The sequence below is a fragment of the Athalia rosae genome, chromosome 5, assembly GCF_917208135.1.
Source record: "Athalia rosae chromosome 5, iyAthRosa1.1, whole genome shotgun sequence".
NCBI classification, from domain to species: Eukaryota; Metazoa; Arthropoda; class Insecta; order Hymenoptera; family Athaliidae; genus Athalia; species Athalia rosae.
This window is the reverse complement of record NC_064030.1, coordinates 13,239,538-13,258,119: the sequence shown is the minus strand read 5'-3', so window position 1 is coordinate 13,258,119 and position 18,582 is coordinate 13,239,538. Positions and strand designations below refer to the sequence as shown.

The 18,582-nt window shown below is 44.8% G+C and overlaps 1 protein-coding gene across 5 annotated transcripts in view; it reads right to left on the bottom strand.

The window, feature by feature from the left end:
- Positions 1-9,608, bottom strand: part of LOC105684371 (Down syndrome cell adhesion molecule-like protein Dscam2) — a 57,220-nt gene extending 47,612 nt beyond the window's left edge. For 3 of the 5 annotated variants that reach the window (XM_048654998.1, XM_020851373.2, XM_048655000.1), the window contains exon 1: positions 9,337-9,606. In XM_048654998.1, the coding sequence (XP_048510955.1) occupies positions 9,337-9,460 (124 nt within the window). In that variant the 5' untranslated portion in view covers positions 9,461-9,606. Of the gene's footprint in view, positions 1-9,336 lie in introns of all 5 variants that reach the window. The other 2 variants (XM_048654999.1, XM_048655001.1) reach the window with 2 other exon arrangements.
- Between the last annotated feature and the right edge of the window lie 8,974 nt (positions 9,609-18,582).

The following is an 18,582-nucleotide window of genomic DNA, read 5'->3' as shown; positions in this document are numbered from 1 at the left end:
AATTTTCAACGTTTCCGCGGTCCGCGGCAATTATCTGAATTCTTGTTTCATTCCCCCCTAGCAGCCCACATCCCGACCGCAGCACCCGACCTCTCTCCCGCTCGCGAGATTCCCTGTTTGTTATAAACACGCGCGCGCGCGCGCGCACACACGCACACATACACACACACATACCCTCGGCGGGCTTCCACCTCCTTTTTTCATGCTTCTGGCCTTCTTTCTTTATCTCCTTCCTTCCTGCTTTGACTTACGTTTCTCATTTATTTCCTCGCCACGCTGGGCACGCGGACAAAATGAAAGAAGCAAAAAAAAAAAGAAAAAAAAAAAAAAACTAACCTTAAACAAGAAAAAGAAAAAGAAAAAGGAAAGGAAGGAAAAAAAAAACGGGAATGGGCGCGCAAAAGAAAGAGGACCACCATGAGTAGAAGGGAGGATGTGGGTGGAAGACTGCGCGCAGGATGGTGGCTATGGGCTGCAAACAGCTCCCTTCTAAAGTAAGAGGGATATAGATGGCAAAGCAAAGTGGTTTGTGTAGAGTTGTATTGTGTTTTCTGGTGGCAACGGTGGCGGTGACCCGTGGAACGTTCGCCAAGCCCTCACCCTTATCTGGTTTTTTTCTTCTCCTTTCTTTCTCCTTTTCGCTTCCTCTTCGCCAGTTCTCCTTCCACCGTGTGTACGGCGAGCTGGCGCGGGGTTTTGCTCCGGAAAGTCACCCGGCGAACCTAACCGGAGCTAACCTACCCTCACATTTCAACCTTGTAGTTCCCGCTGGAGTTAACCGAAAACCTGGTGTCGACAGTCTGGCCGCACGTCGACTACCACCTGCTAAGAAACCCCCCGTATTGTGGCCGGAGCGACCCCGGTTGTTTGACCTTAATGGTCCGAAGTACTTGAAACCGTGTCGCTGCAACCCCGTCTTTTTTGCTTTTTCTATTCCTCAACCGCCAACCCATCGCTCCCCCCCATTATTTTAACCTTAACGGAGCTTCACGAGCCGCGAATCGGCACGGAGACCCCAACGTCTCAGAAATTTTCTGCGTTTTCGTGACGCGGAAATATTTTTGAAAGTTTTTTCAACGTCATCCTTTTTTACCGACTGAGCGTGTACGGATCGCGCCAACCGGAAGTCCGGTACGGACGAATACGTCGATCGAGCATTTTTTCTTTACCCCTTCATCAACGCGAATTCAATTTTTGCAGCCGACCGTAGATTTCAGTTTGTATTCTTCGTGTCACTGATCGTGTAACTCGTAATTGGGTATTATTCGAGTTTGCAGAAGCGACGTTGAGTTGTGTTTTGTAACTCGACTCTCGCCGTCGGGTTTTGGTTGATAATCCCTGGAATAACCGAACTTTGCCGTTGCGGTATGGAAAACTAGCGTGCAGTAAACTAGAGTTAGCAGATCCGACTCTTTCCAAAGTGTATACAGTAGCTCTCGGTAAACGAGCGGGTTCGTATACGTGAGCTCGTACATAACCTACACCGGTCAACGATTCCGTGCGGTAGGACGTTCTATTTGCGCGAAAAACTCGCTACCGCACCGCCTGCCACTTCACGTAAATTACTGGTACCCACTCAGGTCTGAAACTTTTGTTTCATCTAACCGTATTTGCCTCGGTATCATTCGATCGGAACGAATCAAATTTCAGGTAGATACGCGATAGCTTCCTTTGCTAACCTAACCCGATTTGGCCACCGGAGCAAACGTAACCTTATTTTCAGACCATTATTCCGCAATTCAGCGATCGGAAAATCCTCGCAAATTATCAGATACGAAACGTTGATTCGCTCCGTGCGAACGAGGTTGAAATATGGAGAAAAAAGAAAAAAAACGCTTATCAGTCGCACGCCCCTCAAATCCGACGATGGAAATATAGAAAAAATGCCTGGCCATTGTGTCAAGATTGGTTAAAAATTGAGCCGATATCTGCAAACGCGTGAGCATCGATGTGATGATGTGGAATTCAGGTCAACTCTTTTTTTTTGAGAAAAATTAATCGGATTGGTTTTTTTATCAATTCCAAATCAGCGGCATCTCCTGCGGACTTATTCAATTCCTCGGGAAATATGGACTGAACTTTTTTTTCCTTTTCAATCGGACGACAATTTTTTTTCAACGGAAATTCGTACATGAGAAGCCAACGAATCCGATTACGAGTCTAAAATCGAGAAGCCAAAGAATTCATCGCGGAATATTCGGCGAAGTGAAGAAAACCGGCATGAAAAAATGGGTACGCGAAACAATTTGGGGAATTTATATTGTCGTAATGAAACGCGTTTTCGACTGCACGGCATGCCAACACCAAAAAAAAAAACAAAAAAAGCAAGAAAATAAAGAACGATTGTTTTTATAAAAAAAAAAAACAAAAAACAAAAAACAATCCCAACGTGGTTTTGGCCGCCGCGCTACCGCCGTTCTGCAATCGGCCGCAATTTCCCACGTCCCGAAAATTCTGGAGCAATCGCATGTGTCCCGCAATTTGACTGTACGTACACAGAAATAATAGCGGAAGGTAAAATGGAGGAAATTTCTGAAACGATAACAACACGTAACGGTTTCGCAGGAATCCCATCACCGAAATTAGGATTCGGTCAGACGAATTTCCGTGACCTGGAGATCGTAGGTGACGGTTCAAAGAACCGGGTCATAAATTCGAAATTTCTTTCACGACGGACGGATGAGCAGGCCAACGGAAAATAGCGAGAGCCAAAGGAAATAATAATGCAAAAAAATAAGAAGAAAAAAAAAAAAAAGAAACAAGAGATGGCAGAAACGCTGTACACAACACACGGGCATCGAGGAAGGAATCGGCGACCTGGATACCAAAAGGTAAATCGTGTGATCATGGATTCGATTAGCTCGCCGGACACTTCTGACGGGTCTCGCGGACGCGGTGGTTCGAGGCAGAAGGAATTTCGCTTGGATAAAGCCGGGGAAAAATCCGCTATCCAGTTTCTCGTCCGTCTTAGGTAGCGGAGCGTCCGGGGCGACCTCTGTACACCCGTCGGAGAAACGCCGAAACTGTCGCACAATTTTAACACGTAACGAGGAAACCCGTGAGCTTCGAAACGTTCGTGGTGGTGGTCGGTTTAATTTTCCGATCGAGTTTCGCCGGACGACGACGTCTGCTCAGACGTAGAAACTAATGGCACAAGAGCGATTCTGAAATTCGGTACGAGGCTATTGTAGCTGTAGCGACGGCGAACAGCGAGAGCGCGATATTCTTCCATGCAGGCGTAGAGCGCAGCGCGTAGCGGTGCAACGGCTGAGAAATAACTTTGCGCGAGTAGTTGGAGGTAATTTAGTGGATATTGGATTTTTCCTAATGAAATTGCACCGTACGCGGTTATGAGAACAGGGTGTTCGAAAACGGGCGTAAAAGGAGGGAACGTCGAAGAGGGAGGGGTTTTCTTGACCCCGCGAAGGAATAACGTCACGATAACCTGTACGGGCGCGATTGATTCCGGACGAAGAAGGAAATAAATATAACCACCGTGCCGCGATATCTATACACACGATCTATATAATAACGTTATCGTGAAAATGGAATTTCCAAATTTTTACACCCCCTCATAAAATTCCAGAGCCATTTTACGTTGTACCTGGCGCGGTATAGCGTCGGAACCAACCCCCTCCCCCAGCTCCAACATTTTTACGATTCCTCCTCAACCTTCTCCGGAATTGCTCGGAGAGCTTTCGCAACTCTAGGGACCCGGTGAACTGGTCTTCGTGCTCCCGCTCTGTGTTATTTAGAAAATTCTACCCCCCTCAGTCTTTCTCTCATTTCTTTTTTCTCCTTACTTCGTTTTTTTTTTTTTTTTTGTTCTTTTTTTTTCTCTCATCTCCAGCAGAAACCCGTACGTTACCGACGACTCGCGGTACTTTCGCACGGTTAACTGTCCGCGAAGCTCAACGCAACAAATTTTTATACCGCCCCTTAATTCTCACCACCGTTAGATAAGACACCGAGCACCCTACCTTTTGACAAAAGTGAAAATGAAAAAAAACAAAAAAGGAACGAAATGAACGAATGAATGAGAAAAGTGTTTATCATTCTCGACGGAGGAACAAAACTTTCGGAGATCCTTGGCTGGGATAACGGTAACGTTGTCGCGAGGCTCTGAATTTTCTTTTCTTTTTTTTTAGTTATCTTCTGGAGAGGTGGCCTTCCCCCTTTTCTTGTTGCGGTCCAGATGAAGTAAGAGTTGGTGGAACTTCGGGGTAGAAGCAAGCAACCGGCTGGGGCGGGGAGGGATCGTCTTTTGCGGATCTCTTTTGAGCACAGCTGCTACCACGGAAACGGATACTGTATGGAAGCGGTGGCTCACCGACGCTTTGAAAGGATCATCAAAAGGACCATTTCAATCGATCGCCCTTTGATCTTATCGCGGCGGGGGCAACTAACCGACCACTTCTCACCGCCGCCGGATAACACGACTCTACGTTTAGATTTATTCATTAATTTTTCCCACGCTTTCTTTTTTGATTTGGATTTTTTAGTCTTCCATTTATACGTTGTCCGAGCGGTCGGAATCCCGAAAAAATTGACATATCTTTCCACGAAGCGCGAGGAAGCGAGGAATATTTCGTGATGGAGGAAAAGAAAAAAAAAAAAAAGAAATTAGTATTCTCGAAGAAGGTGACCTATTCTCAACTTGCGGTCGTCCGAGTCTCGTGAAACCAATTCCGCTCGAAAGTGCGGCGAATTTCCGTAAATTTGTTTGCCGGACTCTCATCTCCTGTGAAATCTTTGAAAAGCGGAAACCACGAAATGACAAAATCGGCATGAAATCCTGCCGGAAAAAGATCTATCGACGTGGATCTTCCTTCATTTTGACGAAAGTTGAGAAAAAAAAAAAAAAAAAAATTGTCGAAAATTTTCAAGTGAAAATCGACACCTGGAATTTGTGAAACCGCTCGTAGACACGTCGCGAATACCAGTAGGCGGTGATGAAAAAAGAAATTTCGTACTCCTCGCGTCCCGCGGCGAGCGTCTGACTCGGTGAAACCTTTGAAGAAAACTTCCCTCAAAAAAATAACAATCGGAATACACGTTTCTACTTTGGAAATAGACGATTCGAGAGCGGCGCGAAATGATGAATGTTTGGCAGCGACAGATTGAATCCACGATTAATATCACGGTACCGTGAAGCCGGATAGCGGCGGCCGCGATGATTGGCCTTTGAGAGGAATCCCTCCCTATTCCACACCCGCGTTATATTGCGGCGATATCTATGTATCCCGTAAAATCAACAGGCGGCCACCCAATGTTTCTTTATTCCTTCATTTGTATATATAACTTTTATTTTTCGGTTTCGTTGTTTCCATGATTTGTTTTTCGTTTTTTTTTTTATTGTTTTTTGTTTTTGCGCGTGCGAAACTTTTTTTTGTTGCATTTTTATTTATTTTCATTCGTTCATTTTTTTTTTTTTTTTCTCCCGTACTTTCATATCAACCGATCGCGAAACTCGGGAACCCGTCGACGATCCCTTGAAATATGAACGCGCCGTTCGTATGTTATACGGGTTCGCACTGTACATACACACACATATATATATATATATGTATATATATATATATATATATGTATATATAATAGGTAACATGAGAGTTGCCAACTACGTGGGTAGGACTTTGTCCAATTACTTATTATTCATAACCATAACAGACCGCGGTAGCTCTGAATTTGTGGTAAAAATAATTTCTCCACTTTTTTCTCTTTCTTTTCCGTTTTTTTGCGTCACCGCGGTGCATGTGTATTAAAAAAAAAAAAGAAAAAAAAAAAAAACGGAGCACCGAACGGCGCAGAAATAAGATCGTTGAAATATGGTTTCTGGTCGGGTGTTCGCGGGGCGATGCATACAGCGGCGATATGGACGAGAAATATTCAAAACCGGAATATGAATATTCAATTGGTGGAAACTTGCCGAATTCAAGACTTGCAGATTTTCAGCGGTTCGAGATAATTCATTCGAAATTAAGGCCATAATCTCTCGGATATCTGAATGATTCATGAAATATTTCTAGCGATACATTAGCCGAACGATGGAATATAGGTATAACGCGGGATGGTGGAAAACGAACCTTGGAATAAAATCAACGTCCCAACTTTCGACGATTTGTAACGACGCGAGGTTGTTTGTTAATGAAGCGGTTTTCGGGCTACTGAACGATAAAAGTTTGCGCGGAACTCGAGTTTGTCTTACCGATACAACGGGAATTCGTCTTTGCGCCCCGAGCTCCCCAACCCCCACCCACCCGCCACGGTTACTTCGCTTTAAATACTTTGATAAGAAAGGCAGAGCTTAGGGCGGAATTGTAAATTACAAGTCGGGAGGGGTCGTTCAAGGTAAGTTCCGCGGGAATAGCTACGCACGAGCTAGTAGGATTATACGTACGTAACTATTCGAAGACGCCCAAACTCGGCGAATAATCCTTAACGTAAGAGAGTCGCGACGATGGAAAGAATCGGTAGCCAGCCAGCCAGCCAGCCAGCCCTTTCAGCAATTTATGACGATCCCCGGCAGACTTTCTCAGCGATCTCTCAGCTGAAAACCCGGGGCAGCTGAGAACACTTTGAACCCCCGACTCGTGATGCAGGTCGGAATTACAACTGTCGGGCGGTATTCCCTGTGTTTGACAGCTCGTTCGGCGGGGGGGGGGGGGGGGGGGGGGGGGTTGAGAAATCTTGCAGGGAGCCAGAAGTTGTTGCCGGTGAATAGTCCCCGGGCTGATGTATATACATATATATATATATGTATATGTATATCCATACTGGCGGCACCGCGCGTACTTCGTTTGTTCGTTCGTTCGCTACGGCGTTAATGAGTTTCGAAGCTAATTAGACCGGCATAATCGCCGAGAGTGGAAATTATCGGTATTCCTCAAGGAGTATGAATGTTTTCTCTGAAATTCACCCCACCCCCTGCCCCCCCCCCCTCCCCCGCGCGCGCGCCGCTACCAGATCAGAATCAGCGATCCGACGTCTCGCGAGTTGATTTCGAAGTTTATTAAATATCGATCCCCGCGCTGAGAAACGCGACCCGATCTAAACTTTTTGCGGGAAGAAGACCCGCCAACGAGAAACGAGAGCGAGCGTGTATTTCAGGGTTATCTCCCGCGGACGAAATATATTTTCCACGAGCTTTCATACGGACGGGACACGCGTGCGGCTATGGGGGGGGGGGGGGGGGGGGGGGGGGGAGGGAAAAGCTGTAGGGTAGGTGAAGGTCGACGGGAACGGGGAGGAACGGGCCGCAGCTGGGGTGGCTTCGGTCTCCGGACCGACAGTTTCTCATTCCGCTCGGCACGGCGGAGGTGGAATTTTATGGCGACGGTACGGACCGTACCCACCCCCTCCTCCCCCTCACCCCCCGTGACTCGTGATCGTTCGGATGCAGATACCCGTTACGTCCTCCGTTCCAGATCCCGGACGATTCCTCTCCCCCCTCGCTTCTTGCCAATGAGACAAATAGCGGGTCGGGGGGGAGGAGAATAAGAGAAACTTTCGAATCTTTTAAACTCTTCGCTGTTTAATTAACGAGTAAAAGCACTTAGGGGCAGTCCGGGGCCAAGTTTTGATACCCTTACCCTAGCAGGGAACAAGGTGAGGCTTTCAGAAACTCTTCTTCCTTACGACTTTCGGCGTCCGCGGCAGCGGCAGGGTTTCGACGCTCGCTACCGGGTTAACCTTAATGGCAACAGACTACGGTCAAGTGAAGTTGATGCCGGTGGAAAAAAGGGTTGGGGGAATCCCCCGCGCGTAAGACTCGGCACGATCCGAAGAGCGCGTGAAAATGGAATCGAAATGGAATGGAATGGCACGGAACGGAACGGAACGGAACGAAACGGAACGGCATGGAGTGGTGGAAATGGAACGAAATGGATGGGAAAGGTCCGTGTTTGCTGTGACAGGACCCTCCTTAATGCATTCCATTCACGGTAACCGAGGTTCGAGTTACCCGCTAAGTCGGATAAGATTAAATAACGCGGAAGATACCGCGGGAGAAAGAGGGACGGGGCGCAAGGTCGTTGAAGACTCTATGCGTCTTCGGAAGACACTTGTGGCGCGCCGCTGGAAAATTTTTTTGCCGAAAACGGAACGGCGTTGCATGGGGAGGACGAGGACGGCCTGTTCTCCGCTATTGGATCACGGGACTCTTCAGGGTATGTGAATAAGTTTTCGGGATCCTCGGCGTCGTTTGTACGCGATAAAGCAAACACGTTTCGCAACGTTTTTCTATATCGCGGTTTCTTTGCACGGGTATTCCTTACCCTCGCCCCTCACCGTTTAGCGTCTTCGGGGAATCCGAGAAAATCGGGGATCAACACTCTCAACATCCGCTCAACTCTACCGCCTACGTACGAAACATTCTACCACGTTATAATTCCCTCCAGGGACAATCGTGTATAGCGCCATGATTTCGCCAATCCCGAATCAATCCCGAGGAAAATATTTTCACTTCTCCAGCCGGAAGGGACGGTATCCGTCTAAACGGGGTGGTTTACTTTTTTTCGCTTTTTATTTCGTCTTTTTTTTTTTTTTTCTTTTTTTTTGCGAGACCCTCTTCGGTTCTGAACTCCGATCATTGGAAGTGTTCGACGACGGTACATGGATACGTGTATATAACGCTACTCCGCGGAGTTGAACGAGAAACTTTTTTTCTCATCAAGAATCCGATCCGTCTTCATCTCAACTCTCAATTTTCGATAGACCTAACAAACATTGCGGTTCTTCAACGTTCTTCGATCTCAATGTGCACTCGTATAGCGCGTCGCTATACCGATTTTCCTCCAATTTTTTTTGTCTTCGTTTCAAAGCGATGCACATTTTTGCTCGTTAATTATCATCGTTGAGAAAGAAAGCCCTCGTTTTTTTTTTTCTCTCTCTCTCTCATCTTCTTTACCTTTTGCACAAATTTATTATTCAGCGCACGTATTCCGTTGCGCGGTTAAGCGAGACTTGGGAAAAGGTACTCGTGGTCATTTTTTGAGTGCTCGTTAATTAGTTTATCGAATGTAACCTCATGCCGTATAATTGTTTAATCGAAATGCGGTTAATAAATTGACTCGATTATACGGTAATTGCGTTACTTCAATTTCGATTCCGATTCATTTCGACAGACCCGATGATGCATTTTTTGGCCATCTATTTTTTTTTTTTTTTTTTTTTTCTCCAACTCCGCGACAGAATTTTTCAAATTCGTCGCCGCGATCGGCAGCTACGTTCCCGTGCGAGGACATCGACGGATCGTCACCTCCGTCCTCGCGATCGGTAAAAAGGAAAGGGGGTAAGTCCGGACGGTCTGGTCGGACGCGAGAAATCTTAGCTTACCGGGTGTGAGCGCCAGAAGGAGATGAACCATCGCTAAGATCGACTCCACGTGGGCCGCGTAGCCTCGTCGAGCGCGTGACAATTTGAAACGCGTCGATTGCCACGGACGGACAACCCGCCGCATCGCGAGCCGCCGTCTCCCGACCGGAAGGTCGTCCACCACTTCCGTTACAAAACGGGCACCTCCTTTTCACCCTTACGGACAGCCAACTTCCGGCTACTACACGCTATAACCGCTAACCGAAGACTGCCGCTTAAGCTGCGCTTCGCGGCGAAGTTCGCACCTTTCCGGTTATCCTCGGCAGTCTTCGCCCCCCGCCGCCGCCCCCCCGCGTCCGACCGCAGGGTCGCACGCCGTTGGCCGCCAACCCCCAATCACACGGAGCAGGGCTACCCATATTCCGTGCGCGCACCCCACCCCCCCCCCCCACCCCCCTCCACCCCCGCCCGACGCCGCTACCTCAAAGAGCTCACCGGCAAACTTTGTACCGCCAACAAATTAAATATCAAAATACGATTTGCCTACAGAAAACAGCTCGGATTTTCATTGAAATTTCCGAACCCTCGCGAACCCCTGTCTATGCGCCCTTTGACGAAGTTGTTATGAAAAGTATTATTGCATTTTGTTTTTTCTCTTTTTCGAATCAAATCACAACCCTGTAGTCGAGGAGTAATTTATTCCTCCCTTCCAGATCTCGATTTCGTCTTCATTTTCGGTACACGGAGGTACGGAAATGAGGAATCGATTTTTTGCAAATATCGTGGAAAGTTTTTGAGGAGAAAAAAAAATTCGCGGCCATCAGATATACGAATTTTGCGAAAAATGTATCGTGGCTTTTATTCGGGACGCATGTCATAACCGATACGTCATACTTTTCAATGTGGTGTATACGCCGATAAATCCACCCCCGTGGTGGCGCCGTAATTGTCTAGATAAACTTTCTGACATTGTGAACCATATCTCCTTATTAAGGGTCGTAAAACCGTAGGCAAGATGGAATTTTCAGAGCCATCGTATATCTCTATTTGCAGGAAATCTCTTTGCTTCCGGATTCTCTTCCACCGCGGGAGATTTTAACCCCCGTTCCCCCCACCCACCTACCCTCACCTACCCTCCTTCCTCTATTCGGTCCCGGCACTGGATTCCGTAGAAATTTCCACCGCACGAAATCAAATTCGAGGTTCACTTATTTACCGCGGTATAATGGTAATCCCAGGACTTTGCGAACGAGTGTCGGCGGCATGGCTGCCCGATTCTGCTTAAAGCTCGGCGATAACGTATTATGAAACGGGCCCGCGTACGTCCATCTTTTCGAATCACGAGACACGCGCTGGACTGAGCGGTCACGTTCGCTTTGAAGGAAATTAGAAATCCTCAGCGATATCGTTCGTCGGGTGGCTCGTCCGCAGAGGGTTGAGGGACAAGGTTGCATACGTATAGACCCCGCAGCAAGAATTCCAGCTGATATGGTGAACATGTTTTTTTTTTTTTTTTTCAATTATTCACTCGATGCTTTTAAAGCTTGACATGTGATTCGTTAATATTTTGAACTATTTGGAAGAATTTATTTCTCAAAATTTCAAAATGGCTGATTTGCGATGCAGTCTTCCGGGAAAGTTGTTGATCGGTGTGGGTTGTCGCATCTGTTCTATTGGTATGAAATAAACGAAAGATAATTCTGTGTGTTTAGTAACGTGACAAGTTATCGGTGAGACTAGAAAAATCGAAAAACGCTTTCCCGAAGTTATTTAGATTTTTAATCAATTTTCAGCCAAATTTTCAAAACGAGTAGGTTGACATAGAAAGTGATGTCATTGAAAAGATGTGCGCGAAATTTCGGCAAGATTGATGAAAAAACTCTTTGGGTTATCGCCCACACCGATTTGAGAAATGATGTAGGTTCGAAAAAAACTCGTTTAAATTTTGTTCCATCGCGGCGCCGCAAAGTATAGGAAAATGAGAAATTCTTCGAATGAAGTTTTGAAAATTTGGTGACATATTCTCAGAGTGTTGCACTAACATGTTTTGAAAAAAAAAAAAAAGATTTCTTTGGAAATTTCACATGTATTCCCCCCGCCCTCCTCAAAGTTCAGGGAAATACCTGAGGAAAATTTTGGTAAAAAATAAAACGATTCGACAAAAAAGAATAACGTACACCGGGGGACATAAATATCGTTAGGCATCACGCTAGACGGAGCGTGTAATTAATGGAAAAATGCAAATGAAATCATAAAAGTATAGCGTGGTTGGAAATTGTTATTTCTTTTGTTTTTTGTATACTTTGACAAAAGGTCATCGTCGCCATCCCATTCGTTCCCCTGGAGCGTCCGCATTCTTTATTGGAAAATGAAATATTTGCATTCCGTTGCAGTTAGCTGAGTTTCACTGAATAAAGTGAAAATCCGAATTCCCGGAGTTTGACCTCCAGATTTCTCGTTCTCGTATTCGTCCGTCTCTCGTCCGAACACACCAGTCGCCTTCGAGTACGTCTTCGCACATTTTCTCGAGAAAAAAAAAAAAAAACAAACAAAAAACGGGGCATTCGAAAAAATCAAGGCATGGCAGTCACGGGCGAACCGACGACGATCTGAAGTAATTTTTTCCAAAATTTTCCCCCAAAAATGATCTACTCCAGACGCGATTCATCGACGCGAGAAATTCGCTCCCCGACTAATTGCAGATTTTCCCGCTACGCCGATGCGATGGTCCTTCCTGTTGGCGAGGCCTTGCATTTCGTATATTGGCCGGGGCAACGCACGGCAGCTCGATAAAACAGCGTCGTCGGTGAGCCTGCAATAACACGCTCGAGTAAATGCACGAACGGTCAGATTGTTTCGATGAATTTTCGTCTGGATGAGATTAGCCGAATCGAGCACCGCGGTCAAACCGAACCACCTGTCTTACGGGACGGGGGGTCAATTACAATCCGCGATGTACTACCCGTGAATTTATGTCGGCAGACGACGCGCGGTGATAAAAACGAAAAAAAAAATGAATTTGGAACAACGGTTGAAAAGGCATATATATACTCCTCTTCGCAGGTGTTATGAAAAACTGGAGATGAGACAAAAACGAGTCCTCGAAACACTCGTGGAGCAACCTTTGAGCTTTTCACTTGTCTCGATCTTTCAATGGATTGGCGTCCTTTGAGGAACGCTTCTTCTCTGAACGTACAGGTGTGCTCTTCTTTCACTAACAGCGGGACCCTCGATCCTCAAGGTTGACGTGTTAACATCTGCGAGGCTTTCACGCTTGTTGGCTCAATATAAATCCCTCTATCATAGCATTGAGTAGAAACGCCACGGGATTACGCAGAAACATTGTGGCGGCCCGAGGAATGTTTTCAATGCCGGGATGCCCTTCAAAGGACGATTCCAACGTGTGCCCACGTGCATTCGTCCCTCGAATTACACGGCGTGCGACAACCACCCACGATTCTCACCAGTTAGAACGCTTCACCCGGTAACGACCTCGTGACTCGCAGTTGTGGCTTGACTGGAACAGATTTTGGGGTTTTTTGAGTTTTTTGAGTTTGTTTTTTTTTGAAAGATCGAAGTAAAAAATAACCCGGCCATGCGGGTACTCGTTGGAATCGTCTGAAAATTTTCAAACCGATGGCGAATGAGACGAAATTCGTGGAATGATCGATCGATGAAATGCTAATGGAGATTCGATAGTACGAAACACGGTGTATGGATTCGAGGTGACTACCCACCCAGTATTCCCTTTGTGGCGGCGGCGGCACAGCCGGCGCGTGCATTACTTACGAGGTGTACGGTGTGGGTTCGTTGATTTGCGGTGAGCCAAGTACGGGGAGCTAGTCCAAACGTGGAATGGCTCCGATGAATCTTTCGTTTAATGCGAGCAAATGGAGCACTCCGGAATGTGAAAAATGCGGGGAAGAGGATATCGGGGAGGAAGATTATAAAGCATGAAAGTTTCGGATGTGCCGAGAAACATCCGATGCCGAGACGTGTTGCCAGAAACTTGCACCGTTACAGAAACGAGGGTTAGCCGAGCTCGACTGGATCAAGCCTCGGGAAATTCTGGAGGAGAGTTAGTTAATACCTAATAACCTGTAAGGTAAACTGGTAAAACTAACGGCGTATAGGTCTCTCGAATATAACATCGCCACTAATACTCAGATTCCTCAACATCTCATCATCCATTAATGGCAAAAGTTCAACGTTTCGTACAGCTATATCGACTGCTGAAAATTGTTCACGACAAGTTTCAAATTCATACCGGGACGTTTTCATTCATTTTACTAGCGTTAAATCAATGTTTATCGCGCCGCCTGTTTATTCAGATCAATTGATTTTACGCCTACTCAGAATCCCGCTTTGAACTCAAATTCCGCCGGCTGTAATATTCTCTGTTTAGTAACATTCCGACCGCAGATCGATATAAATTTTACGCTGAATTGCGTCTCGGCTTTTCATTGCCCATTTTTATTGTCACTCAAATTCCATTCGATCGAAAATGAATGAACAAATTAGATGGGCGTCTTAATTCTGACTTTTTACAAGATAAAAATCGCCGGTTGAAACCTTCGGTTGCCTTTGACGTGCCCAACCTGACCTCACAATGAAACAATGATGGAATTGAAAGTTAATTTTTCAAAATTGTTGATTCAATTTTTCGACGTGGGAAATTGCAGATCACGTTCTACCGGCTCGTTTGAAAATTCCGAGGACACGAATGACCTGAATATATATATATATATACATACAAATCTACACGGGATGACGTTTTAATAGTGGAGGTTCGTTGGCGATGAAGCCCTGCTCAATTACTGGGGTGTAAACGTATGGGGACGGGACTATACCCCGTGGGGTAAGTTTATTAAATTGGACCTTAATTACCGTATGTAAAACAATAATCGGATTACCACGGAAATACCTTATATAACCGTGCCAGCTCGCACGTTGAAATAATACCTCCCCTAATTATCATTCCTGCTTGATGATTGTAGTATTATAAGTTTTTTTTTTTTTTTTCGATTCAAATTTTTTGACTCCTTTACACCCAGTTTCTTTCGCTTTTGGATTCACGGTGGTACACAACTTAAAATTATTCAAACAAACTTAGGTTTGAGGTTATAAAATCGATCAACATTTCGATTACGCAGATACTTAATTTCATGTCAAAAACAGGCTTCTGGTTTTAATTTTCAAGCCCTCTGCGAAGCGAAAAAGGTATTCACACGACGATGTCCTTACCTCGTTCTCTTTGCTCTGCTCACGCATAACCTGTTCCTAAAATCCTAACCCATCCGCTCTGACCTAACCTCACGTGACATTCGTTTCAATTTCTCGATATGACAGTCATCGCTATAGGTTGTTCGAGAGTGTTTCGAATAAAAGATCGGAGAAAAGTGTTGAATTTTATACGAGGGTCAGCGAAACGTGGTATTCATTCGCGAATGAATATCTTATGAGAAAATGTACGTGAAAAGCTTTTTGGAGAAGGTAGGGTAGCTTCTGGCATGATTTGTGGGCACGATCTTAATAGTTATAATAATGGCGCCGCGCAGTCTGTCCGACCGTAGAAGATACTCAAGATAAAACATGAACGCGGTTTATATTAGTTTCAGGTTACATGAATGACCCTCGCGAAAATCCATCGGCTTTATTCGGCCCGAAATTTCGCCCTAAATTTTATCGAAGATGCGAGTTCAACACCTGACCCAACCTCGACGACATGTCGTAGCCTCGTCGCGTCTTCGTACATCGGGGCAAAAAAGGGGCGTTGCGTGTACGTTCCGCGTTGCACCGTCGTCTCGTTAAATTTTTTTCACTTTTTTTTGTTCCAGGCCGTGCAAAACGAAGTAAGTTGCGAGAACTAACCGCCTTCCGATCCTCTAACCGTAAGTTATACCGGCAACGTAAGGAACGTAGTAACAATATATACAGGGCGGGCTGCTTCACATTTTGACCACGTAATCGCCCCCGCTCTTTTGATCCCCGTAACTTTCAATCTAACCAAAGAATATTGAGTTAGAACATGCCCGGGAAGCATACAACATCGAATTTTATACATGTTTATTGCCCTGCGATGATATTAGAAGGAAAAATGAATTAACCCTACGGATATAGAGCGAGGATTCGTGAAAATTTAAAAATCCGAAGCAGGCTCCTTTCCTCAATCCTTCTCCCGAAGAGTCCTAGTCCTGGCAGGAAGAAAGTTGGACTGGAAAAAATACGTCAAGGGCATAAAGGAGGAAAAAGGTTAGCCCTTGAGAAAGAAAAAAGGATAAATTATGCTTTTCTATCGGTCTTAACTCTGACTCTATACAAGTTCGGCTCCGCTTCCATATTTTCCCCTGATTTGAGGCGACCCTTCACTTCGACTACCGGGTAAAAATCCCTCGCCAATCATTCCCTATAGATGTGTTATAGAAGTGAAAAAGAAAAAGAAAAAAGAAACGAATAAATGAATAGAAATAAAAATAGAAGAAAAAGCGTATGTTATTTTTTGTCGGTCGTTTTTGTTTTTCCACTAACGGAACCAGAAGCGTACCCCGTATCGCTGGAGGGATTTCGATGCCGATGCATATAACGTGCGGTGTATTGCGGCGAAACAATTTTCCGCTGTGCAGCGGCATAAGTGATGAAGTCATTCACGATGATACTTTTCATAGCGGAGTTTTGGCCTACCGCACATCGCCCCTCGTACGCGCGCGGCTCATCCCCGTCGCGTGCGCCGGCTGGTATTGTTGAAGAGACAATAATTGTCGGAACTGTTTTTTTTTTTTTCTGTTTTCTTTCTTTCTCTCTCTCTCCCTCTTTTATCCTCGTTTTCTTTTTATTTTCATATACGTACGTACACCGCGACGGAACAAGGCGGTTCTCGCGAAAGCTTAATTCCTCATGCACGAGGGAGATGATATCGCGTGTACGGGTATATATATATATGTGGTAAATACACGTATGTGCACGCGATATCATCTCTTACCTACCCACGTATGTATATATACTCTTTGAAAGGCTGGGGAGACCGAAGTTTTTTTTTTTTTCATCATTCGTTGTCAGCCGTATATCAAAAGAGCCGGACGAATTCGAAGGAATTAGAAAATCCGACGTTCTCGATTAATTCGATGCATTATTGGATCGAATTACCGATAATTTAGACCCTTTGGCGACGTCGGCATTATTCTCAAATTACCCTTCATTCGCGTTTCGAAGTCCTTCAACATTTTTCGACGTCGAAAGATGTTTTTTTTTCGTTTTTTTTTCTTACTTTACTTGTGGCTTTTATTTTAAGGCTCGCCTATACCGAATTTATCCTCTACTCGCAGCTAATGATATCTCCCTTATATTAGATTTCGTTACCATACAGCCGCATGTAACGGTAGAACAAATTATGTAATTTCATCCCCTGTAATTGCACGGAGATCTTATACTTGGAAAAGTTATTATACTCTTCGAAACAAAATCTCTCGAAAAATACTTGACGCTTCTTAATAAATATATCTCGTTAGGTGAATAAAATTCGGGAAAACTTAGAACGGGCAAAATCGAAAGTAGAAAAAAGAAATAATGAGAGGAGATTATAAATTATTCACAATCATGGGACTCCGATATTATTCGTGGATATCATTCTCAGCGGGTACTTATGATTCAGCGAGTGGCAATTCGCTACGGAGAAGGAAAAGTAAAAAGAAAAACAGAAGAGAGAAAAAAAAAAAAAAAACAGAAATGCCGGTCCCACGGTCTTGCCTGATGATTTAACTTAGTTTTCGTATAAAGTGATCGAAATTCTACGCAGTCAGCTAAAACTCCGGGAAATGCCTTGCGGGATTAAAATCTACTACCGCTAAATCCGTGATTGAAAGAAACCATCATCTTGGGTTCGCTTTTTAGCTCCGTTCTATTTCCTCCACGGTTTATCTCATTTCTGCTCCTGACCTCATTTGCGGTAAAAAAAAAAAATAATAATAATATATATATTCCGGTATAATTCCGAGCGTGGAAGGCGAGAAATAAAAATGAGAAAGACACGGGGCGGCTGCAGTTGACAAAGGGAAATAATGCCGTTCCTTCAATTCACTTTAATATTCACCTTTATCTACAAACACCGCGAGCCGTGCAATATTATTTGTTCCCTAGCATAAAGCGCTGAACGTCAAGCACCGTTCGCGGTTAGATTAAAAATACAAAACTCTTCAAAAAAAAACTTTGCTCCGGGGCCCGACACGAAGGCACAACGTCTGTTCCATCCACCCGTCGTTAACGTGAAATTACGATTAGTCGGATGTGACTTGCGAAATAGTGCGGACGCGTATAGGAGTAGGAAAACAAAGCGTATCTCTCAATACGGACCATAGCAGACGCTCGGTCTCATTTACTTTCGGTCAAAAAATGGCGATTGCGAATGGCGGCGCCTATGGAAATCCAAATCAAACAAACGTCATAATTACATTGAGATTTTACATACCGATATACACAACAGCATAAAAACAACAACAAAAAAAGTAGTGTTGAAACTAATTTATGAAAAAGTTTGTCATAATGGTTAGTTTTCGTGGCATTGTTTAGTTTACGGAGAATGAAAAGTAGGTTATGTTCGTTCACCGAGATGAAAAGCTGCTCGCTTTCGTCTAACTAAACAAACGTCCTGCAAGGCCGCCCAGATCGCGTGAACTTGTGGTGAGTCGGTAAGAAATGACCAACTTTCGGCCCTTGTGATAAAATACTATTTAACGTTCCATCGGAGACTTCCTACCATTGCTACTCGATGCGGAAATACATATTACTGCGTTCTATGGGTTAGTTATGAGGTAGTGTACGCTTGAGTTATCGTCAGAAATGAAAATTGATTTCCCTTGTATCAAATCAAGCGAATTGACGTGATATTTTTATTTTCAAGGAATACGATCGAACAACCAGATCTGCGTTCTCGAAACCTTTGAAACGGGTTTCCTTCTATTGGCATTCTCAAATCTCGCCTTACCGAGCCCACATTAATCCTAACCACGAATACGTGATTCCTATGAAACCCTGCAGCGGATGATTCAATTAAAGGGAAATGTATTCAATTAACTTAAACTACGTCTAATCACTCGTAACTTGTCTCCTAATGTGGGTCCATCGATCTTTGACGTATTCTCCAAATCGGAGGATTCCTCCACTCACCGAGATCCCTAATTAGAAAGTTATCATTTCTAACGCGACAATATAACCACTCAAGCCTCGTGTAATCCCACCGAGTGAAAAGTCATCGCACTTATCTTGACTCCTGCT